Below are 26,182 nucleotides of genomic sequence, written 5' to 3' on the forward strand. Positions count from 1 at the left end.
TCCTTGAAACGTCGAAGGGGATGGGGCTAAAACCCATGGATTGAAGAAGTATGATGATACCCGTTTGTAGTCAAACGAAGCCATATGAGACCTCAATATGCACTACATTTCCTATCCCTATGGCGTGTGGTAGTGCTTTATAAGGTTGAGTTTATTTTGCTCTTAATGATTCCATAGCCTTAAGATAGTCTATGTGTAGATAGACTTGATGGAATCACCTACATGAGTGTAAAGGTGCGGTCTCCTTTTATGAAAGACTTGGGATGTCTTTCTAGAGCACTCATGAGACCCAAGGTATGTGCATGACCATAAAAGTATTTTGTTAGTATCACGGAGTTCGCATAAAATTAAGGATATAGTATGTGTTGTGGGGGTCTCAACTCATGTCCATTCAGTTCAAGAGTACTTCACTTTGTTGATGTTAGTTGTTGTCTCATTTCACTACGTGTCAATTCAAATTGAAAGATATTTACACTTAAGTATATGTTCCTTCTTTTGCCCAAAATTATTCTTATTCTAATTTTGTCTTTGCATTAGTGAGGGATTGTTGGTATTATTTATACTTGGGAATGCAAAGTCAAAGATTTTCTTGTGGTCTCTTTTCCTTCTTTACTTTTTTGTCTTTTGTGAAAGACAAAATATCCCTCATCTGTAGTAGAAAGTCTCTTTCTTCTCTTTATATTGAATTGCTCTTTGTTGGACTTGTAAATAACTAGTAAAAGGGAGTGGCCTTGTGCACATGAGAAATTGGTCCTGAAGGCAAAACAGATCGATTTGCCCCTTCCCCCCTCCCCCCCCTCCCCCGGGCGAGATATTCGTGAGGCCTAATTCAAATTTGGTTTTGCTAAAAAATTATTTTTTCTTTTTTTGAGGTTAGCAGAAAAGTGTACAAATACATGCTTACCAGAATATGTCTAAATTCATTCTCTTTGAATTCAATTATGTAACGTCTGATTTATTACTTGTAATAACTATGCTTTAAATTATTGTAACTGCTACTTGAATTCTTGTAACCCCTACTTGAATTTTATAATAGCTCTTTTATTTTCATAACCCCCAATTTAATTCTCCTTCTTGTAACGACTCTAGAGATATATTAGGAGCTGTTTTGTGAAGTTTTCAAACACAGAAAATACCTTCATATTCTCTTCTTTCTGGGCAATTATTTTCTGCAAATTCCAAACTTCCAGCCATGAGTGCACGTGTTTGGAGGTACTGTGGAACCTTAGGAAATGACCGGTCTTAATGATTTGCATCCAGTCGGGCCGAGGCTTTTCGATAAGTTGTTCTTCTTTCCTTCTTGTCCTTGGTCAATATTATCTACTAAGTTTTTTACAGTTACTATAGTAGGGAACTAATATAGGAAGTACAAAATTTTGATTAAAAAAAAGGAAGAAAATTTTTGGGTTTATAACTAACGTGGCTTATGAAGGAAAAAAGGTAAGAATTTAAGAACCTTAGCTTACTTATGAATGTAGATCTTTTTTTGGGTTATTTTGTTTTGACATATATTGGTGGCATGATACCCAAATTATGCGCATGCTTTTTTTCCTCACAAGAATCGTAATGTTTTACTTCTTTTTTTCATTCTTCCAATAAAACTATAATTCTGTCAAAGACCAAGGCAGGAAGTGCCATTGAAAAAAAGTAAAAGCATATTTATTTTCGTTCATTCTAGGATTTTGAAGCAGTAAATTATCAACATCTACATTCAGGTTCTATTATTCTAACTTTTAGTTATTTTTCATTTAATTTATGTTGATACTTTGACTTGTTCTTATTTGTTAGAATTGTTTTTAAAAAATCAACTAAAAAATAGGTATAGGGTTACTCAAAAATAAAAAATACAAAAGAGTAGAAAAGACTTGAAAATTTATACAATCTCAAGTAGGAGGTCTAGATAAATATTTTGCAAATGATTTCTCCGAGAGCATATGTGCTACTGATGCTGTTGCCACTTATTATCTCTTGGAAATGCTTGGTGATTATCCCCCAACCCCTTTTGACACACCACCAGCTTTGTCCGAGTTATTGGACTCTTATACAGATTTTTTTACCAAACCGCATGGCCTTCCTCCAGCTCGATCACAGGACCACGCCATATATTTAGCACCTGCAGCGGGCCCTGTCAATGTAAAGCCTTACAGATACCCTTATTTTTAGAAGCAAGTCATGGAGAAATTGGTCAATGAGATGCTTGCTGAAGGCATTATACGACCTAGCACCAGCCCTTTTTCACCCCCTGTCCTTCTTGTTCAAAAGAAAGATGGCTAGTGCCATTTTTGTGTGGACTACCGAGCACTCAATGCTATAACGATAAGATATCGTTTTCCCATTCCAACGATTGATGAGTTGTTTGATGAACTACATGGGGCAAAGTACTTCTCGAAGCTCGATTTATTATCCGGCTATCATCATATCAGAGTTAGGCCTGAAGACATTGAGAAGACTGCTTTTCGCACTCATGAGGGACACTACGAGCTCTTGGTGATGCCCTTTGGGCTATCCAATGCTCCCTCAATATTCCAGGCTACTATGAACTCGGTCTTTCGACCTTACTTGCGCCTCTTTGTGCTTTTCTTCTTTGATGACATCTTAGTTTATATCCCAACCTGGGACCTGCACATGGAGCATCTGACTAAGGTGCTCAATTTGTTACGATAACATCAGTTGGTTGCCAAAATGTCCAAATGTACGTTTGGCCAGGAAAGAGTGGATTATTTGGGCCATGTTCTGTCACAGCAAGGCCTATCGGTGGACCCTGCTAAAGTTGCTATTGTACAACAATGGCCAGCACCGTGGAACGTGAGGGAAGTACGCAGTTTTCTTGGGCTCACTGGATATTATCGGCGGTTCATTCGTCACATCGCCATGATTGCCAGTCCTTTGACTGATCTTCTTCGGCATGACTCATATTCTTGGAAGGCCTTCGAGAATTTGAAGCAATTTCTTAGCTCCACACTAGTGTTGGCACTTCCTGATTTCGCTTAACCCTTCCAAGTTGAAACAGATGCTTCTGGGACCGGCATCGGAGCGGTATTGTCGCAGAAGGGTCATCCAGTTTCCTACTACAGCCAAAAGCTATGCCCTAGGATGCAGCAGGTGTCTACTTATGCTTGTGAAATGTTTGCTATCACCCAAGAAATTGGGAAGTGGCGTCAATACCTACTCGGACGTCGTTTTACAATCATCACTGATCAGCAAGCGTTAAAGAATCTTACTAACCAGGTTATACAAACTCCGGAGCAATAGAAATGGTTGGGAAAATTAGTGGGTTTCGATTTTGATATCGTGTATAGGCCAGGAAAACATAATCTCGCAGCTGATGCTCTATCTCGATTACCTACTGCCTCATTCATGGGCTTATCTAGTCAGTCATTTCGTTTGTTTGAGCAACTGAAGGAGTTGAACAAGATCCATCCTGAATTACTTGCTATCCACCAAGGGTTGCAAAATGATCCTAATACATTTCCTGACTATCAGCTCCGAGATGAGATGCTTTTTTTTAAGGGTCGCATTGTGCTCCCTTCAGATTCTCTGTTGCGACTCCATTTGCTTCAGGAGTTCCATTCCTCACCCTTGGGGGGGGGAGGAGGGGGGGAGGAGGGCATTCCGGCATTGCGCGCACCTTCCACTGGCTGTCCTCGAACTTCTTCTGGAAAAATATGCGTCATGATGTCAAGACCTTCATATCTTCTTCCCCCACCTGCCAGCAGATGAAGGATGTTCACCATCATCCCGCCGGGTTGCTTCAACCATTATCTATTCTGGAGCAGGTATTCGAAGAGATCACAATGGATTTTATCACTTGTCTTTCTCCATCACGAGGCAAGACCACTATCATGACTGTGGTTGATAGACTCTCCAAGTACGCCCACTTCATTCCCTTACCAGCCATGTTTTCTGCCATCACTGTAGCAGAAGCATTTGTTGCTAATATTCTTAAGTTACATGGCCCTCCTATATCCATCGTCACAGATCGTGATCCTCGTTTCTTGCACTCTTTCTGGCAAGAGCGCCATCGTCTTCAGGGTACTACTTTGGCTATGAGTACAACCTATCATCCTCAAACGGATGGGCAGTCTGAGGCTCTCAATAAATGTGTAGAACAATACCTTCGATGTTATGTGGCTGATTCTCCAAAGGATTGCGTAGGCACGCTACATTGGGCAGAATACTGGTATAACACTTCAATCCAAACTTCAGTGGGGATGTCACCTTTTCAAGTGCTATATGGTCGTGAATCTCCAACTCTCGCTCACTATACTCAACATAGCAGTTCTCATGAGCTTGTTGAGGCATACTTCCTTCACAGAGATGAGGTTCTGGAGAAGCTTAAGGGGAATTTGTTACAGGCCCAACATCGTATGAAAAAGTTTGCTGATCGCAAGAGGACTGAGGTCACATTGCAAGTCGGGGATTGGGGTTATGTTAAGCTTCAGCCATACCGTCAGCATTCACTGCATCTTCAGAAGTCGCACAAGCTGGAACGCAAATACTTTGGGCCCTTTAAGGTTTTGAAACAAATTGGACCTGTTGCGTACAAGTTGGAATTGCCGGCAGCTGCACAGATTCATCCTGTGTTTCCTATTTCAGTGCTTAAGAGATGTGTGGGATCCCCAGATCAACAGGTCACGTCACAGCATTTACGCGATACTACCCCATCACAGGATAATCCGAACCTTGAGGACAAGGTTCTTTTCGGGGATGGAGGTAATGTTATGAACACTTCCGACGCCCAATCAGCTATCCTAGTCAGCAGCCACGTCATGGATCCTCAAGAACTGGAAACATGAGGCGCAACACGAGAATTCGCAAAACGCTAAAAGTTCTAACTGATTTTGTTTGGCAGCTAGGTTAGAGAACGCGTGAGCAGGAGCAAATTCTAGAAGAGCAACAACTATAAATAAGAAAGTAGTAGTTGAAATAAGATAGACTTAAATCATGAGTGATCTCTGATTTCCTCTCATCCCCCTTCTGTATCTGTTCTTCTCATCTCCCTTATGGTCTATATCTTTAGATACTAATTTGTCTCAGTAATTCCCATTGTAATTCCATTATTGAGTATTGAGTTTGCTACCTAGATCAGTAATTGAGTTGGTTACTGTCATATTGAGGAGTTGGGTTTACTAGTTGCCACAAAATATCACCTTAGCTTGATGGAGAAAGCAGCAAGGAATAACTCTTAATTCTCCAGATCTGTATTGTTGTAAGTCTCTTTGATCGTTTCCTAATGTATCTTTATTGTGCATTTGTCTCATATTTGAGATTTAGAAAGTTGATTTTGTTTGTATAAGGAGAAAATGAGGTCGGAGATGTATTAGAAAAAACCTAGAGCCCGTTTGGCTTAGCTGATTTAAAGTAGCCGATAAGTATTAAGTATTGAAAAGAGTGCTGAAACTTATTTAAAAATTAAACAGTTACGTGTTTGGACAAAAGTACTGAAATTTATAGTAAACAATTTAAATATTTGGTAAAAAAATGTCGATAAGCAATTTTTCTGTTAGAATGACTTAAATGTCCTTAATATTACTTATACTAATAAGGAAATTATTTTATCGGATTCTAAATTCCAAATTGATTCAAATACAAAAAAGTGTCTCATTTTATTTTTAATGCAAAATAATTAGATAAGGTCATTTTTTATAAATATAATTTATTTTATGATAAGCTTTATGGTAATAATAACTAAAATTTTGATTATAAGCTAAGATAAATATTACTCTATCTGTTTCAATTTATTTGAGCCCATTTGACTGGGCAAGGGGCTTAAGAAAAGCGAGAAGACTTTTGAACTTGTGGTGTAAAATGAGGCATATATATTATTTGTGGTTATAAATCATTGCATAAAGGTAAATTGTTTTCAAATAAGGAAAGAAGCAATTCTTTTTGGCACGGATTAAAAAGTAAATATTTTCACATAAATTGAAACGAAGAGAGTAATAATTTGACCAACGCTTTTAGTGAAAGAACATATTGTACCTAGTAGTACACAACCCCAACCTGCCAGTAACATATCGAAGATAAAGGCAAAAAGTCTCTTTGAAGGATTCCAATTAGTGATGATAATACCCAGACAAACCTTTCTTTTTAAATCATTGCAGTGGCCTTTCTTTAGTGATTAGTGAATTTAAATGATCACAGGTATTACCCCCAGAGGGAGAGACCACAATCGATCAGTATATACAAAACTCACGTTCATTCTTACAAATACGAATTTTAGCAAGTAAAGGAAATGAAGAGCGATTTACAACAGAGAAATACTTTTCATAGCGGAAGAGATTCCTGATTGCTCTTGATGGTGGCACAATATTGGAGTTTCAAAAGAAGTCGTGAAGAGGAGAGGGGGTAAAGTCATGGAGTGGGTTAGAGGTTTATTCTAGTAAGGGTATTTCGAGGACTATAGAACAATATTAGGGATAGAAAAATAAAAAATTTGGTCAAACTAAAAGTGCGCATAAGCTGAAAAATCATAAGTTGGGGATGACCAACTTATGACTTTTGTCTTATTTTAGCTTATAAACACTTCTTATGAGCACTTTTAGAGGGTGTTTGACTAATCTTATAAGCTGGTTAAATTGGCTTATAAGCACGTTTTGACTTTTTTATGTGTTTGGTAAACATCCAAAGTGTTTATAAGCCAAGTGCTTATAAGTTAAAATCAACCATAAGCCATGAGCTGATCACCCCCAACTTATGACTTTTCAGCTTATAAGCACTTTTAGTTTGACCAAGACTTTTACTAGTTTATCCTTAATAATATTTTTTAATTTACAATATATTTTTCCAAAAATAATTTTTTTAATTTTCTCTTCATTCCATATTCGTTGTTTATCATTTTCTCTACAAAGAAACTTTTTAATTCATAATTTTTGTAAAAATTTTAAGGGTAATTTAGTCATTTTAACAAGAGAAAAGCTTATCAGCACTTTTTTTACCAAACATATCAACTGCTTATTATCATTTTCAGCACGTCTATCCAAACACGTAAATGCTTATTTTAAAAATCAGTTTCAACACTTAAAATGCTTTTCAGCACTTCAAACTTATTAGCTATTTATAATCAGCTAATCCAAATGGGCTCTTAATTTTACCAAATGCATAGATAAGTAAAAATGCTTATAAGCTAGTTTGACCAACTTATAAGCTTAGCCCAAACACCCTCCTAATCCAACTTTAAAGTTGCTAGTATTATTATCTTCTTACTCAACTCTATATGTTGCTCTTTGTTTCTGGCCATCTAGTATGAGTTTTTCTCAATATTTCTCTACTACCTCATTAAAAATAATGCTCTCTTTTACTCCATTTCCTTTATGGAATTTGTTGTATTTCTTATGGACTTGTGGTAAGTTTTCTCCCCTGTATTCGTTTTGTTTAAGTTTCTCCTGTAGGGAATTATTGACTAATTGATATTTGGATTTACTGAAGGCATTTATAGTACAGAAATATAATGGTACTAAAAAAAATTGGTATGAAAAAAAAAATGAAAGTATGTGGAATCCTCTGATTATGTTGAATGTATATATATTGGTAATTTTAGGTTGGAAGAAGAGAGTGGAGAAGTGGCAACCTGGAATTGGATAACATTCTTAGAAATCAATATTAGAAGGTTGAAGCACCAAACATAATAAATATGTAATAAGGAATTAATAGATTATGGGTGCCCAATATGCAACTATTAAAGAGTTAGGCATGAAGGTTGTGAAGCAAAGGGATAATAGAGTCTTCACATAAAATTTCAAGTTCCTGAATGTTTGTTGTGTGGAAATTGAGCTTCGAGAGCTTAACTTCTATGTGAACTTTTAAGGATCCTTTGTTCATGCCAGTATGTGTAATTTATCCTACCTTAGCTCATACTAATATTTACTATTGGTATATGCCATTATTCTGTGACTTATCCTTAGGCCATGATTTGAAAATATATTGATAACTTGATTCATTAATTAATTCCCTTAATCTTTCTTCCTAATTAGGAGCTTATACGTGGCTGTCTTGGTTTATTCGTGCTTGGGCTAGACTTTAGACTTCTTTACGCTTTGTTTGGTTGTGTGTTCTTTTTTACTTATGCTTTAATTGATTATATCACTATGTGAACCTATTTATTCATGCTAGAGTTCATGTTTAGCCTTATCATATCTTTATTTTGCATGATAGTCTATTCTTGAGATGTTGATGTACTTGGTTTAGCCATAGTCATACTTTATATCATGAACATACCTAAGAGCTACCAATAATAAGCCTTTAAGGCAGGCAACGGAGATGTATCTTTATTTATTATGTCATTGTACATCTTATTGATTATTTCGTGAGTATATACATATATTCTTCAAGTGGAGATCTTAATTTGGGTTGATATGGCTATGGCACATTAGGACATTATGAGCGGATTGATATTATGATGGTATGAGGTTTCTATCGTGCAGTTATTGTAATATCGATATTGATATGGCATGAGATTTTTTTCGCGCAGCGTGTGGATATGGATCCATCTCCCTAGAGTAGCCCTTCCATGTTTCTGGAATGGTTCTGCGGTCGCATATGCGACCGCATAACGGGTATGCGGACCGCAAAATGGTCGCATAAATACAGACCAAATGACCAAAAACAATTGTCTATGTATGCGGTCACTATGCGGTCCGCATAACTGTTATGCGATATAATGCACCGCATAACAGTTATGCGGTCGCACAGTCGACCGCATAATTTTTCCCAGACTGGCCTTTCTACTGCTCACTTTTGCGGCCATTATGCGACCCGCAGAGCGATTCTGCGGTCGCATAATGGACCGCAAAATTATAATTTTCCGCCAAAAAGTTTCCTTTTCATTCCCGTGCATTGTTCAACGGGGCCTTACATTATCATGGAGGAGATTAATGATTTTACAAGAGAAGAAGGGTTGCATCAAGCAGTCGTGGTGAAGATTTGATAGTTTTACTACTTTAATATTTGTAAGTTAATTAGTTAGAAAAAAATTCACAATATTTATAACTAAAATATTATTTGAACTTGTATTTCTTAGCGATATTTAATTGTTGTAGCCAAGCCTTAGGTCCCTCTGAGATTTGACTCCAGACTCTAAGACCAGATTATATTTTAGCGACTGCTTATCCTTTTTAGGAATAGAGTTGGATGCGATCCAATTTTGATGCTATTGCCGGAGAACTAACGGTGTAGTTGTAGGTGTAAATATTGCTAGGGTTTAAGATTGGACATTAATTTTATTTTATTTTATTTATTTTATTTTATTTGTAAAATGAGAAACATGGCATCTTGGAATTATGGGAGTTTGGATGTTGGTGGTTCTACTTTTGATCTTCCTAAAGCTTATTGTGGACACCCGTGCCAAAATTATCAAAATTTTTCGGGAGCGATTTATGTGCACCAACTCAATCCTATGTGTGAAATATGTGTGATGTGTGTGGTGATCAAGATGGTCACTTTTATTGTTGTGCTTATACTTCTTATCCTCCCCCCAACCCCTTATTATGATGGTTCTACTTTTTGTTGTGAAATTAATAGGAACAAAGAACCTGAGGATGCTGGCCTAAAGGAAATCAAGGACATGTTAATGTGCCTCCTAGAACAAAATAATGAGAAACATTTACAAATACAAAGGCAGGAGGCTATTATCCAAAGGCAAGAGGAGGTTATTCGCACTTGGAGGCTCAAGTGAGTCAATTGGTTGAGGCTTTAAATGCTCAACAAGCTAATATTGTGGATAGTAGCCAAAAAAAGCATGAATAAGAGGCGGAAATTGATGTGCTAATGGAGGAGTTTAGAGTAGAACAACAACAACCTAACCAACTAGAATTTGATGATGTCGATGTTGTAGAAGTGATACTAGAGTCAACCAAGGACATTGAATATACATATTTAGTTGACTCTAGTGTCATTGGTACAGAGGATTGATGATGTCCAAATCCACTACTAAAAAGTAAATGGACACGGTTGCATGCAATATAATATACCGAACTATGAGTCGGGGTCGAATCCCACAGAGAATAATATATAGGCGATTAGGCGTGTAAGAGAATTATCACTTATTATGCTGAACAAATACTTAAAAGGGTTTTGAGAAAATATTTATGTCTAAATGCGAAAATATAAACTAACCTAGAAAGCAAGTAAAATGATCAATGGCTACAAGCATGGATGCAATGGGAATTACACTCAAGTAACGATCCAATGTATTTCACGATTTTACAAATATGAGCGAGTTTATGTTAACTAGCCTCGGGTAATAATTCTATATTAGCTTCTTCCGAAGACTAACAAGACTTCCTAATTCAATTATCCCTAAAATAATTAAGAGATTAAGCACACCCTAATATGGCTACAAGTAGTTTAATCCTATCCCTAGGTAGAATCTATAAAGTGAGGGTTAACGCCTCAAGTTCTTGTAAATTAATCTTTCCCAATCCTAAATTATCTTTTCCAAAATTAATTCGAAATGAATGGGCGAGTTCTAGGGTTAGCTAATCCCTTTGAAAATATTAAAGAACAAGAATAATTAAAGAAACAATAATTCACTTCATAATAAATAAAAATCGTTTAATACATAAGCACAGCAAGATATTTAATCCACACTTTAAATATGAATATTCCCATAAATAAGATTTAAGTGTTGGAAAAAATACTACACACTTAGATAATCAATACAAAGCAAGAAAATGAAGAAATGAACATAAATGTGTAAGAAATTCTTAACCAAAAGCTTGAAATCTTCAAGACCCAAATGTGTGTGCAAGAACCCCAACTTCAAAACTTGTGTTCTCTCTCAAGAGATGTTAAAGATGTGCAGAGACTGGCCAAAGATCTGTCTCCAATAAACTAGGTCGTGTATTTGTGGGTTTGGAATGAAGAAAATGTGAAATGCCCAAGTTGCCCAGGTCTAATGCCTGTTGGCCGCACCTGCGGAATAAACCATCGCGGGTGCGACTCCTCAAAAGCGGACTTTCATACGCAGCTACGAAACCTGTGGGGAGTCTCTTTCTCCGCAGATGCGGAACATGTCGCCGCAGAAGTGATTTCGCAAATGCGGATTATCGACCGCAGATGCGATCCCATCTGGAGATTGACATTTCCCCAGATGCGGCCTTCCACTCGCAGATGCGAGGTCGCATAAGCGCACAGTGTTCCGCAGATGCGGAATCACTAAAGGAATTTTCACCTTTTTTACTCTTTTTTTCTCAATTCCACTTCAATTGAATTCAACTCTCTTCATGGCATCATTTACCTGAAAATCTAGCAATACACACCATAAACAACCTCATATTATAATTAACGGATGTAAAAACTAAAGAGAAGAGACTAAAATAAATGGTAAAATTATAACTCATCAACACCCCAAACTTAAAGCTTTTGCTTGTCCTCAAGCAAATCAAAACCGAAAATTCAATAAGGCTCTACCATTTAAAACACAATTAGCATCGCTATCATTTCCAAATCACAGTTTCCAATTAAGCATAACACTTATGGCTTTGGTTGGTACTAATAATTAGAGTCAAGCATATGAATCTCAACCAAATAACTCCCTCGTTTAAAATAATCTCAAGAATGCAATGGTGTTTCAAAATAAACAAGTGACAACAACCAAGCCTCAAGAAGTAACTCAAAAGCACTAGTCTACTATATATGCTCCATTTACTCAATTCGGAATCTATCAATGTCACCAATCCATAATAATCCATGTGCCCTCACAAGAAAGAAAGTGCCAAAGTTACCATATTTACAATAACAACACAAGGGACAAATGCACAAAGACACTCACTCTCAACAAAGAATTTCAAGTGTTACAAAATATCATGCCATAAGCTTGCCCTTATTTTAATTCGCCGCGTATTCAAGAACATTCGGTTGGAGATCCCATAAGGACTTTTTAAGCTTGTAATATAGGCTTAGGGAAGGGTAGGATAAGTATTTGGGATACAAGTGACTACACCCTCCTTGAACGCTACTCACATTTGTCTTTTCTTTTTGCACTTTGCTTCTTTTTAAACCACATAGCCCTTATTGACATATAGTTACCAACATAGAACTACCTTCAAGTACCTCTCTAATTTTCTCAAGATTCCATATATTTTTATTTTTATTTTATACTTCTTTTTTCTTTTCTTTTTCTTTACTTATTTTTTTAAATTTTGATGACGTCCAAATCCACTACTGAAAAGTAAATGGACACGGTTGCATGCAATATAATATATCCAACTATGAGTCGGGGTTAAATCCCATAGAGAACAATATATAGGCGATTAGGCGTGTAAGAGAATTATCACTTATTATGCTAAGCCAAACACTTAAAAGGATTTTGAGAAAATATTAATGTCTAAATGCAAAAATATAAACTAACCTAGAAAGAATAATCAATGGCTACAAGCATGGATGCAATGGGAATTGCACTCAAGTAACGATCTAATGTATTACACGATTTTACAAATATGAGTGAGTTTATGTTAATTAGTCTCGGGTAATAATTCTATATTAGCTTCTTCTGAAGACTAACAAGACTTCCTAATTGAATTATTCCTAAAACAATTAAGAGATTAAGCATACCCGAATATCACTACAAGTAGTTCAATCATATCCCTAGGTAGAATCTATAAAGTGAGGGTTAATGCCTCAAGTTCTTGTTAATTAATTTTTTCTAACCCCAAATTATCTTTCCCAAAATTAATTCGAAGTGAATGGGCGAGTCCTAGGGTTAGCTGATCCCTTTGGAAACATTAAAGAACAAGAATAATTAAAGAAACAATAATTCACTTCATAATAAATAAAAATCGTTTAATACATAAGCACAACAAGATATTTAATCCACTCTTTAAATATGAATATTCCCATAAACAAGATTTAAATGTTGAAAATAATACTACACATTTAGATATTCAATACAAAGCAAGGAAATAAAGAAATAAACATAAATGGGTAAGAAATTATCAACCAAAAGCTTCAAATCATCAAGACTCAAGTGTGTGTGCAAGAACCCAGCTCCAAAACTTGTGTTCTCTCTCAAGAGATGTTAAAGATGTGCAGATACTGGCCAAAGATGTGCCAAAAATCTGTTTCCAATAAGTTAGGTCATGTATTTGTGGGTTTGCAATGGAGATAATGTTAAATGCCCAAGTTGCCCAGGTCTAATGCCCGTTGGCCGCACCTGCGGAATAAACCATCGTAGGTGCAACTCCACAAAAGCGGACTTTCTTACGCAGTTGCGAATCCTGTGGGGAGTCTCCTTCTCCGCAGATACGGAACATGTCGCCGCAAAAGCGATTCTGCAAATGCGGATTATCGACCGCAGATGCGATCCCAACTGGAGATTGACATTTTCGCAGATGCGGCCTTCCACTCGCAGATGAGAGGTCGCATAAGCGCATAGTGTTCCGCAAATGCGGAATCACTGAAGGAATTTGCACTTTTTTTCTCAATTCCACTTCAATTGCATTCAACTCTCTTCATGGCATCATTTACCTGAAAATCTAGCAATACACACCATAAACGACCTCATATTATAATTAACGGATGAAAAAACTAAAGAGAAGAGACTAAAATAAATGGTAAAATCACAACTCATCAACACCCCCAACTTAAAGCTTTTGCTTGTCCTCAAGCAAATCAAAACCGAAAATTCAATAAGGCTCTACCATTTAAAACACAATTAGCATCGCTATCATTTCCAAATCACATTTTCTAATTAAGCATAACACTTATGGCTTTGGTTGGTACTAATAATTAGGGTCAAGCATGTGAATCTCAACCAAATAACTCCCTCGTTTAAAATAATCTCAAGAATGCAATGGTGTTTCAAAATAAACAAGTGACAACAACCAAGCCTCAAGAAGTAACTCAAAAGCACTAGTCTACTACATATGCTCCATTTATTCAATTCGGAATCTATCAATGTCACCAATCCATAATAATCCATGTGCCCTCATAAGAAAGAAAGTCCCAAAATCACCATATTTACAATAACAACACAAGGGACAAATGCACAAAGACACTCACTCTCAACAAAGAATTTCAAGTGTTACAAAATATCATGCCATAAGCTTGCCCTTATTTTAATTCGCCGCCTATTCAAGAGCATTCGGTTGGAGATCCCATAAGGACTTTTTAAGCTTGTAATATAGGCTTAGGGAAGGGTAGGATAAGCATTTGGGATACAAGTGACTACACCCTCCTTGAACACTACTCACATTTATCTTTTTTGTTTGTACTTTGCTTCTTTTTAAACCACATAGCCCTTATTGACATCTAGTTACCAACATAGAACTACCTTAAAGTACCTCTCTAATTTTCTCAAGACTCCATATATTTTTATTTTTATTTTATACTTATTTTTTCTTTTCTTTTTTTCTTTACTTATTTTTTTAAATTTTGATGACGTCCAAATCCACTACTGAAAAGTAAATGGACACGGTTGCATGCAATATAATATACCCAATTATGAGTCGGGGTCGAATCCCACAAAGAACAATATGTAAGCGATTAGGCGTGTAAGAGAATTATCACTTATTATGCTAAGCCAAACACATAAAAGGATTTTGAGAAAATATTTATGTCTAAAAGCGAAAATATAAACTAACCTAGAAACCAAGTAAAATGATCAATGGCTACAAGCATGGATGCAATGGGAATTATACTCAAGTAACGATCCAATGTATTTTACGATTTTACAAATATGAGCGAGTTTATGTTAATTAGCCTAGGGTAATAAATCTATATTAGCTTCTTCCAAAGACTAAGAAGACTTCCTAATTGAATTATTCCTAAAACAATTAAGAGATTAAGTACACCCGAATATAGCTACAAGTAGTTCAATCCTATCCCTAGGTAGAATCTATAAAGTGAGGGTTAATGCCTCAAGTTCTTATTAATTAATCTTTTTCAACCCCAAATTATCTTTCCCAAAATTAATTCGAAGTTAATGGGCGAGTCTTAGGGTTAGTTGATCCCTTTGGAAACATTAAAGAGCAAGAATAATTAAAGAAACAATAATTCACTTCATAATAAATAAAAATCGTTTAATACATAACCATAACAAGATATTTAATCCAAACTTTAAATGTGAATATTCCCATAAACAAGATTTAAGTGTTGAAAAAAATACTACACACTTAGATATTCAATACAAAGCAAGAAAATGAAGGAATGAACATAAATGGATAAGAAATTCTCAACCAAAAGCTTCAAATCATCAAGACCCAAGTGTGTGTGCTAGAACCCTAGATCCAAAACTTGTGTTCTCTCTCAAGAGATGTTAAAGATATGCAGATACTGGCCAAAGATGTGCCAGAGATCATTTTCCAATAAGCTCGGTCGTGTATTTATGGGTTTGGAATGGAGATAATGTGAAATGCCCAAGTTGCCCAGGTCTGATGCCTGTTAGCCGCACCTGCGGAATAAACCATTGCAAGTGCAACTCCACAAAAGCGGACTTTCATACGCAGCTACGAAACCAGTGGGGAGTCTCCTTCTCCGTAGATGCGGAACATGTCGCCGCAGAAGCGATTCTACAAATGTAGATTATCGACCGCAGATGCAATCCCAGCTGGAGATTGACATTTCCACAGATGCGACCTTCCACTCGCAGATGCGAGGTCGCATAAGCGTACAGTGTTCCGCAGATGCGGAAACTCTGAAGGAATTTGCACTTTTTTTACTCTTTTTTGCACAATTCCACTTCAATTGAATTCAACACTCTTCGTGGCATCATTTACCTGAAACAATACATACCATAAACAACCTCATATTATAATTAACAAAGGCAAAACCAAAAGAAAAGAGACTAAAATAAATGGTAAAATCACCACTCATCAACACCCCCAACTTTAAGCTTTTGCTTGTCCTCAAACAAATCAAAACCATAAATTCAATGAGGCTCTACTATTTAAAGCACAATTAGTATCGCTATCATTTCCAAATCATATTTTCCAATTAAGCATAACACTTATGGCTTTGGTTGGTACTAATAATTAGGGTCAAGTATGTGAATCTCAAACAAATAACTCCCTAATTTAAAACAATCTAAAGAATGCAATGGTGTTTCAAAATATTCAAGTGACAACAACCAAGCCTCAAGAAGTGACTCAAAAGCACTAGTCTACTACATATGCTTAATTTACTCAATTCGGAATCTATCAATGTCACCAATCCATAATAATCCATGTACCCTCACAAGAATGAAAGTCCCAAAATTACCATATTTACAATAACAACACAAGGGACAAATGCACAAAGACACTTACTCTCAACAAAGAATTTCAAGTGTTACAAAATATCATGCCATAAGCTTGCCCTTATTTTAATTCGCCGCCTATTCAAGAACATTCGATTGGAGATCCCATAAGGACTTTTTAAGCTTGTAATATAGGCTTAGGGAAGGGTAGGATAAGCATTTGGGATACAAGTGACTACACCCTCCTTGAACGCTACTCACATTTATCTTTTCTTTTTGCACTTTGCTTCTTTGTAAACCACATAGTCCTTATTGACATCTAGTTACCAACATAGAACTACCTTCAAGTACCTCTCTAATTTTCTCAAGATTTCATATATTTTTATTTTTATTTTTACTTTATACTTTTTGTTTTTTTTAAAAAGAATTTTGATGACGTCCAAATCCACTACTGAAAAGTAAATGGACACGATTGCATGCAATATAATATACCGAACTATGAGTCGGGGTCGAATCCCACAGAGAATAATATATAGGCGATTAGGCGTGTAAGAGAATTATCAATTATTATGCTGAACAAATACTTAAAAGGGTTTTGAGAAAATATTTATGTCTAAATGCGAAAATATAAACTAACCTAGAAAGAAAGTAAAATAATCAATGGCTACAAGCATGGATGCAATGGGAGTTACACTTAAGTAACGATCCAATGTATTTTACGATTTTACAAATATGAGCGAGTTTATGTTAATTAGCCTCGGGTAATAATTCTACATTAGCTTCTTCCGAAGACTAACAAGACTTCCTAATTCAATTATTCCCAAAACAATTAAGAGATTAAGCACACCCGAATATGGCTACAAGTAGTTCAATCCTATCCCTAGATAGAATCTATAAAGTGAGGGTTAATGCCTCAAGTTCTTGTTTATTAATCTTTCCCAATCTCAAATTATCTTTCCCAAAATTAATTCGAAGTGAATGGGCGAGTCCTAGGGTTAGCTGATCCCTTTGAAAATATTAAAGAATAAGAATAATTAAAAAAACAACAATTCACTTCTTAATAAATAAAAATCGTTTAATACATAAGCACAACAAGATATTTAATATACTCTTTAAATATGAATATTCCCATAAACAAGATTTAAGTATTGAAAAAGATACTGCACACTTAGATATTTAATATAAAGCAAGGAAATGGAGAAAGGAACATAAATGGGTAAGAAATTCTCAACCAAAAGCTTCAAATCATCAAGACCCAAGTGTGTGTTCAAGAACCCTAGCTCCAAAACTTGTATTCTCTCTCAAGAGATGTTAAAGATGTGCAGATACTGGCCAAAGATGTGCCAAAGATCTGTTTCCAATAATCTAGGTCATGTATTTGTGGGTTTGGAATGGAGATAATGTGAAATGCCCAAGTTGCCCATGTTTGATGCCCATTGGCCGCACCTGCGAAATAAGCCATCGCAGGTGCAACTCCACAAAAGCACACTTTCATACGCAGCTGCGAAACCTGTGGGGAGTCTCCTTCTCCGCAGATGCGGAACATGTCGCTGCGGAAACGATTCTGCAAATGCGGATTATCGACCGCAGATACGATCCCAGCTGGAGATTGAGATTTCCACAGATGCGGCCTTCCACTCGCAGATGCGAGTTCACATAAGCGCACAGTGTTCCGTAGATGAGGAATCACCGAAGGAATTTGCACTTTTTTTACTCTTTTTTGCTCAATTCAACTTCAATTGAATTCAACTCTCTTCATGGCATCATTTACCTGAAAAACTAGCAATACACACTATAAACAACCTCATATTAAAATTAACGGATGCAAAAACTAAAGAAAAGAGACTAAAATAAATGGTAAAATCACCACTCATCAAGGATGTTGGACGTCTTGCTGTTCATGTATTTGAGCATGTCATGCCTCATTTCAAACACTTTTCTACCTTGTGTTCTGATGGTGAAATGGGAATGGATCCTTATTAGCATACAAAGGAGTCAAGGGAAGAGGTAGATAAGCCTTATATTCTGAAGTTCTCGAAGACATCTAGGCAAGGTGACACTCCTCAGCTGAAAGCCAAAAAGTGCATAAAGAATTATTTAATATTTGGCTCGCAACCATCTGTATCTCCCCAAGAGCATGATCATAGAGCAGAATCAAAACTTAGGATCCAAATTTATAAGTTCGAAGTTGAGGCAAAAAGTAGTTCACGTCGTGCCGCAACGTTAAATTAGGCGCTTATTGGCAGGCAACCCAATTTTATTGCTTTTTTTTTTTTTTTCTAAATTAGTTTTTCTTCTTGTGTTATTTTTGCTAGTGCCATTTTTTTATTTTCTAGGAGCATGGGACGTTAAGCCATTGGAAGGAAATAAAAGTAAGCTAGATGAATGGAACTAAGTGTAAGGTACCTGTATAAAGGACTATGTTTGGGAGAAGTCTGAGTACCCCATGAACTGCTAGTGCTTCAGCCTTTGGCCTTCCAACGAGTTTTTTATCCTCTTATCATTTGTGGTGTGCATTGAGGACGATGCACAATTTTAAGTGTAGGGGGAGGAGATTGTCTGGGCAATTTTGATATTTTATTTGTGTTAGTTTAACTGAAGAAAAAATATTTAAGGATAAAAAAAAAATTAGACTTTTTCCGACAATGGATCTCGTGGATAGATTTCTTGAGGGATTAAGATCCACTGAAAAAATCCAAATAAATACTTTATTTTTAGATAGTCGTAGGTAGATAATAACCCCCTTGGTTTTTCTTTGGGCATCAGTTCTTTTTCAAGGTATGTAACTTGAACCGTATATTTTTATTTATAGGAAATCGAGAGAAGAAAACTTGAGTGCTCCTATATGCCTTTTGACCTGTTTGATGCTAGCATAGATATGCCTTATCATACAAATTATCATCACGGCATGTTTTGATGAAATTTGATGCCGTAAAAAGATTGAATAGCCTGTCTTTAACACCTTCTCTCAGTTTCTTAACTCATTGTTCATGTAGTGCTTATTGCTTAATATTTCTTAACTATGTGATTACTGGCTTTAACTCGAGAGTTGTAATAGAATCATCCCGACTGGGGTCATGTGCATTGTGTGATGTGAGGTCTTGATTGTAATCTGTGCTATCCTGTGTTAGTCTAGAACTTGCCCTATGCGTTAGTTGAAGCAAATTAAGTGAGCTTTGTGAGTCTAGGAGATGATGTAGGCATTTCTTTGATTGTCCATTGAGCTAGTATGCCACCATAAATAAAATTATCCTTAGATAACCTATTTGAGCCTATAAGCCTTTTCTTTGGCACCCACATTACAAGTGGATTCCCATTTTGTTCTTAATTAAATTTTTTTGAACCTTTACTTCCGTAAACACTTAAGTTGCTAAGAAAGTAAGGTGAGAGTGGGGTAGCTTTTGAGTGGAACTATAGAAAGGCCAAAAAGATATATATATATATACATATATATATATATATATATATATAGAGAGAGAGAGAGAGAGAGAGAGAGAGAGAGAATACACCTCCTATTACTCTTAATCCGGGCTAGTGAATGTATAGTTATGCTTAATAAAGAATAGCCAAATTGTATATTGTTTCGTGCAGTGCTTAATTAAGCCATAAAGAGTGTATTTGAAAGTTAAGTGTAGTGATTGAAGTGCTTAGGAGGGTTAGTCACTATACCCAAGAATTTATCATACCTACCCCTTAGCATACATTATAACCCATAAAGACCTAATTGATCTCAGACTTTGAAAGCTTAGATTAGTAGAGACATACACTACGGACAAGCCTATGGTATGACCTCCAGATGCACATGGATTTTCTTGTGAGAGTGAGCGATTGATTTTTGTTCATAATGTCCTTGACTTACATTTGAATGTATCTTTGACTTATATTTGAATGTGTGGACTACATATTCTCTTGCTCTTTGGAGAGGGTACGTGATTCCATGACGGATAGCTAACATTATTAAACTTCTCTTATTTGGGTGAGTGTGCAAGTCGAAAGTGCTTATTGACAACGAGTCGGTCTTTGATGTTGGGTGGCATATTTTTTGAGTGTTTTGAATTGTTCAATTATATTTTGGAATGTGAAAGTTAGGAATTGCTTGAATGCATTTGCAATGGCTTAATTGTCGGTATCAACCATGGTCATAGGTGTTGATAACAATACGATAGGGGATTCAAATATTACTAAAGAAAATCAAGAAACGTGTGGAAGCTAAAACAAAGTAGAGAAAAAAAAGAAGACAGGAAATTAAAGATAGATTGAATTCAAGATAGAGTTTCTTGAATTTAAGAAGTCTATTCTTGAAGTTGAATCCTAAAAACAACAATTAGCTAACGAAGAACTAATCGCCTTTGATAGAGAATTAAAAACAAGAGATAAATTGTGAAACCCGACCCTTTAGAATAACAAGAACAATAAGCCTAAACTTATCACCTTTCTTGAATACCTAGAAGTGATCTATGATTTCTAAGAATTCATCTTACCGCCTTAAGTTGAGTCTTGAAGGTTGAAGAATAAATCACTACTGGAAAATTTACCTATGGCTACGCATGGAAAACCGTTGCAACAGATAGGTAAACTGTTGCCATAGATGTATTGCAACGGTTCAGCGCCCGTTCCACAAGCTGGCGTGCCTATAGAGCTTATGGAACGGGTTTTGGAACGGTTCAGATAACCGTTGCTATAGTATAGTCTATCGCAACGGTTTTCGCTCTTCCTGCTGGAACGATTATTCTTATCTACTGCAACGGTTAATTTCCGTTATCATAACGTTAAATGCAACGGTCATTAATCGTAACTATATCTATTAAACCGTTACGGCTATTATAGAAATGGCAACGATTTCTTTAAGATATTGCAACGGTTGAACTACCTATTGCAACGGTTTTTAGATTATTTTGGAACGATTTGCATGTCCTATGGAAACTGTTATGTCAGCTATTGTAGCAGTTTAATTGAATTGAACATATTGCCCCCTGTTGTAAATAAAGATTTACATATATATACAATAAACTATAAAACACTAAAATTTATATAAATAATAAAATAAAACTATTCATAATCCAAATTGTCCAACAAGCTAATAATAAATCCATAGATAAAATATTACCAAGTACATACATTTGATATTTCAAGAGTTAAAAGTTTTAAAATGTTTTGATAACAAACATTCCTAGAAACCGCCACATGCATCTACAACAATCAACAATTCAAAATTCTCTTAAGTATCTTCATCACTGCCTCCGTCTTCCATTTCTTCATCTACTCCACCTACAAAAGAGTATAAATAAAGTCATTATCCCTGAGAAAAGTATTAGAAAGATCACAGCTTTATATTGTATATACACACACAAACAATCTAATATAACTTCATCCCAGAAGCTGAAATCAACAGAGTAAGATTCCTAAACATTTACAAACACCTTCAAGCTTTATTGAAAAGGACACAATATTTCCACGCCCAAATAACCATAAGATCAGTTAATGCACATACACACACACCCCTCTGATATAACTCCATCCCAGAAGCTAAAATCAACAGAGTAATATTTCCAAACATTTACAACACCTCCAAGATTACAGGTTTACTGAAAAATACACAATTATATGACATCCAAACAATCAAAAATCAGTTTAAGCACAAATATACACACACAAAACTGATATAACTCCACCCTAGAAAGTAAAATCATGAGAGTAAGATTTCTACTCCAAGTGATAGACTTCTGTGACATCCGTGGGCAATTTGAAGCACAGGACACCTCAATTGAGCATGCAACAGTTTATGATTTCACCATATTTGCACGTTTTCAGCATTTGGAAGTTGTGGTAATTTTCGTAAATGACCACCAACTGAACAATCAATAATCAGTTTAAGCACACATATATATTTTTGGAACACCTCCAAGATCACAACTTTATTGAAAAAAGACACAATTATATGACACCCAAATGAGCAAAAATCAGTTTAAGCACATATATATATTTAGAACGCCTCCAAGAACACAAGTTTATTGAAAAATGACAGAATCCCTCTTTCTCCAAACTTCTCAACTATCACTATCTCTTTCCTTTTTTTTTGTTCCTAATAGGAGTGATGGATTCTGGAAATAGTGGCAGTGTGCAATCTTCAAGTGGTGGTGGTGATGAAGAGTATGATTCACATGGGGGCTCAATCTCAACTTTCTTGAATTCTTCAGCTCATTTTGGTTCAATCTCATCAAATCCACTCCCACAATTTCTTTCTCACCAACCCACTCTCTTTGATCCTCCTCATGACTCACAAAATTTCAACTCCAATTTCCAAGATTCAGCAAATTCTCTTTACAACAATGATCTTCTCTGGCCTAAATCATTGGGATCCGATAACAATTTTAACAACTTTGGAAACTTAAATTCCTCATCAACAAGTGCTACTAATCATGCGATTTTGGGTACTAATACTCAAGTTCCAAACTATAATTCAATACCAATAAAATCAAGCATTGTTCATCAGCCTAATGTGGGAAAAAATCCAAAGAAACGAAGCAAGGCATCGAGGCGGGCGCCAACAACTGTTCTAACAACTGACACTATAAATTTTCGACAAATGATTCAAGAATTCACAGGGATCTGCTTATAAATCACATTACATTTACAACTGTTCTCACTTTTATTTATACCCCTATTCCATCTCTCTACTGATTGTCACTTTCAGTGAGTGAATCAGTAAGTGTGAAACAAGGAGAAGACCAAGAATATAGAGGAAAACAGGGCAGAGAAGAAGAGTTCAAAGCAATTAATGAAAATACATGGGCTGCAGTAAGCTTATAGTAAGTGAAAGGTATGTCAATATTATTTGTGAGAGCAACATGATAATATTTTAAATCAAAATGCCAAATGGGATTTTCCAAGATGGCAGAAATGATATGACAAAAAGAGATGAATGAATCAGTCAAAAAGAAGAGTAGCAGAGTCATCAGACAATGGCTGAATTGCTGCAGGTATCAACAAATATCAACAAGGATTCTTGCACAACCAAAAACAATGTTAATGAACCCAAGAATATGACCAAAATTTGAGACTAACAAGTCATTGCTCACCCCTAGTCCCAGTAATCCAAGAAGCAAATGGGCCGAAGTAATTTCCAGATAATTTAGCACTCCAATAGTAAAGCCCAGCTGAAGTCACAGCTGCCTGGATTAATCACGATACAAAGTGTTAGGAAAAAATTGATGACATATAATTGCTTTTCAGGGAACTTCTATTAGAATAAGATATTACACCTCAAAAGATGTTTAAAATGTCTAGCAGAACAAATAATCAACTAATGTAACCAATAAGAGACGTCGCACACAGCTATTTCATCCTAGCACACCTCCCTACAACTAGCTACATTGTGCAGTTTAGTCGCAAGAATATGATAGTATGAGAAAACTGATGGCATTATACATGTATAAAGCATGTAATTAACACACATATAGAACAAACCCATATGCATTTATTACATCTAAAAAATACTAGAGATACAGATATCAAGATTGCAACTGAAACTTTTCACTTTTTTTATATACATATGTAAAGTAGGACCACAAATAGAGAGATACCCATGAAGAAAGAAACAAAGCAGTGCCGGCCTACTGTTAAAATGTTTCTGTTGTTCTCTGTAATTTTCCAGTTTAAACTTTTTCTCTTTTCTTAAGAGAGTAGCTTGATGAGTCCACTTCCTATTTTTCTACATGTTTCTAAGTCTGCTTTGTGTAATCTATGGGCATATCCCTTTCAGTTATGCTTCCCTTATATTAGGTATAGTTGTTACTACTAAAGAAATTGGAGAAAGAATCAGCTTCTCTGTCTTGTCTTGTTCACCATTTTAAGAAAAAGTTGTTTACTTGTTACTGCTCACTATTTCTCTTCTTGCCATCATGTGGATTGACTAGCAATTTGACCAGCAACTCAACTCATATAGTTTTATTTGGATTTTAGGATCATATATCAGGAGAGCTCAGCGAAACCAAGTCGGAGGAGAAAGATGATCAATTTACTAAGGGACCATAGCTTAATGATCAGGTGTTAATAAGGAAAGCTAAGAGATCAGCTTAAGGATCTTAATGAGTTATTAGCTAATTACAGAGAGATGTAAGGCTAATCAAGAGAATAAACAATCCAAATTCTCCCCGAGATGAAACTATCTGTCTCTATTGACGAAATGCAATACCTCACGGGGAGAATGACTATTCTCAGTCCCTTTAGAAAGAAGTGCCATTTTTCAGAGGCCTTTAAGAATGTGGATGACTTCCAATTAACAAATGGATGACACTGCTTGCATAAACTCACTGTAACCAACTCCATCTCTTCGACAGCTTGATTTCAACGAACACAAGTTCTAATCATTTTCAGTTGCACGCGGCTTATATCATCCATTTAAACAACAAGCCCTTTTCATTCACTATCAAAATAATGTGAAGGAAACTTACAGAAACACCAAAATTTAAACAAAAACACAACCCAGAAATTTAAACAAAAACAAATTAAAAAAACTGCTAAAAATTAAGCCTTCAACACCCACACGAGTTAAGATATCAAATTAGATTTGCGATGGCCATTATGCATACTTAATTGCAACAAAGAACAAGAAATTAGAAATCAAAACTCGAAAGGAGAGAGTTGTTTACCGATTTTCAGATTTGAAGAAACTCTAAAGGATTAATTAGCACGCCGCCTCTGTTGTTGAGCCTGGAGTCCGAAATTAAGCCTTCCAATTAACGATTTTCAGATTTGGAGAAACTGTTGATGGATGAGCTTGGATCGAGTCCGAAATTGCCTGGAGGAGATCGAGTCCGAAATCGCCTTTGTATCTCCTCGTTATTTCCGATATAAAAACTAAAATTAGGGGTTTAGTATTTTATTAGATATAAAAGCTAAAAAATAAAAATTGAAAATCAGATTGTGGGCCCCTTTAATTTTAGCGGGTATAGAAAATTTGGGTGAAAAATAAGGAGGGAATTAATGACCGTAACAATAGATATAACCGTTACCATAGATACCTCTATCGGAACGGTTCGGTTGCTAAGTGTCCCGGTAGTTCCAATAATTTTTTGTAACGGTTAAAATCGTAACAATACACCATCTATTGCAACGGTTACTAATCCATAGCAATAAAAAGCGTTGCCATAGCTCCAATTTCTAGTAGTGAATCCAAGAGTAGCCACACACAAGAGTGCAAGAAAAATCTCACAATTTTTATTGATAATAGTTTATAATAATTTAAGTCTAAAAACAAAGAAGAAACCCCCTTTATAGGTAGGAGGGGTCACGAAATTAAGGAAGGCTAAAAAAAATAAGAAAATAAAGTCTTAAACAACTTTGGACAACAAGTCCAACTACCTTATGAAAATGAAAATACTAGGAAGCAAAAACCAAGTCATTCTTGGAAAGTAATTCCAATAATCTTAGGAAAAGAAAAACATAACCTTAACTAACTAGGAAAACAATAAATATAGTCCCAAAATATATGGAAATAAGTCCCAAACCAATCTTGGATAGAATCTTGAAAATCTTAGAAATCATGAAAATCTTGAAGGAAATTTGAAGCAACATGGCACCAACTTGCACTCAACATCTAGCACGCTTATATACCATTTTTGGACATTAAGTAAGTCCTTTTTATGTTATAAAAATGTGGCTTTATATAGGACTTCATGGGTTGTAAGATTGGACATATTTTAGGTGCCAAATTGGTCCAAAAGTGGACTGACCTTCTTCAAAGGATGTCTCTTGGGATCCAATCCTCCTCTTCTTGGACATAAATTTGGGCCATAAAACAATTGTAATTCCTAGCCAATTCATATCCTTTATCCTTGAGCTCTTCCTCCCAATTAACAACTTCTTTATTTGTACTTGAAGTCTAATGACCTTGTTTTGCAACTCTTTAGCTTGACATCTTGTTAAAGGCCCTCTTTGAGATTCCAAAGCTTCATCCTTGTCCTTGAATAGATTCGAGCTTCCTACGATGCTATCAGGTGTAGCGTTTTA

General features: G+C 35.8%; 1 protein-coding gene and 1 long non-coding RNA gene across 2 annotated transcripts; one reads left to right on the forward strand and one right to left on the reverse strand.

The window, feature by feature from the left end:
• The first annotated feature begins 2,682 nt into the window (after positions 1 to 2,682).
• Positions 2,683 to 2,991, forward strand: LOC138902648 (uncharacterized mitochondrial protein AtMg00860-like). The gene has a single exon (XM_070190533.1). It carries the CDS (start codon positions 2,683 to 2,685, stop codon positions 2,989 to 2,991), a length of 309 nt encoding a protein of 102 aa, XP_070046634.1.
• Positions 2,992 to 21,197: 18,206 nt separating this feature from the next.
• LOC138903593 (uncharacterized) lies at positions 21,198 to 25,049 on the reverse strand. The gene is made up of 3 exons (XR_011412896.1): positions 24,823 to 25,049; positions 23,251 to 23,344; positions 21,198 to 21,439 (listed from the first exon to the last, which is right to left on the reverse strand). It is a non-coding gene; the product is annotated as an uncharacterized lncRNA (long non-coding RNA).
• Positions 25,050 to 26,182: the final 1,133 nt, after the last annotated feature.

This window comes from Nicotiana tomentosiformis, chromosome 12 (genome assembly GCF_000390325.3).
Source record: "Nicotiana tomentosiformis chromosome 12, ASM39032v3, whole genome shotgun sequence".
Classification (NCBI taxonomy): domain Eukaryota; kingdom Viridiplantae; phylum Streptophyta; class Magnoliopsida; order Solanales; family Solanaceae; genus Nicotiana; species Nicotiana tomentosiformis.

Bases quoted from the DNA above. Each gene is read 5' to 3' on its own strand.
- LOC138902648 (XM_070190533.1), top strand. From the start codon at position 2,683: ATGTCCAAATGTACGTTTGGCCAGGAAAGAGTGGATTATTTGGGCCAT.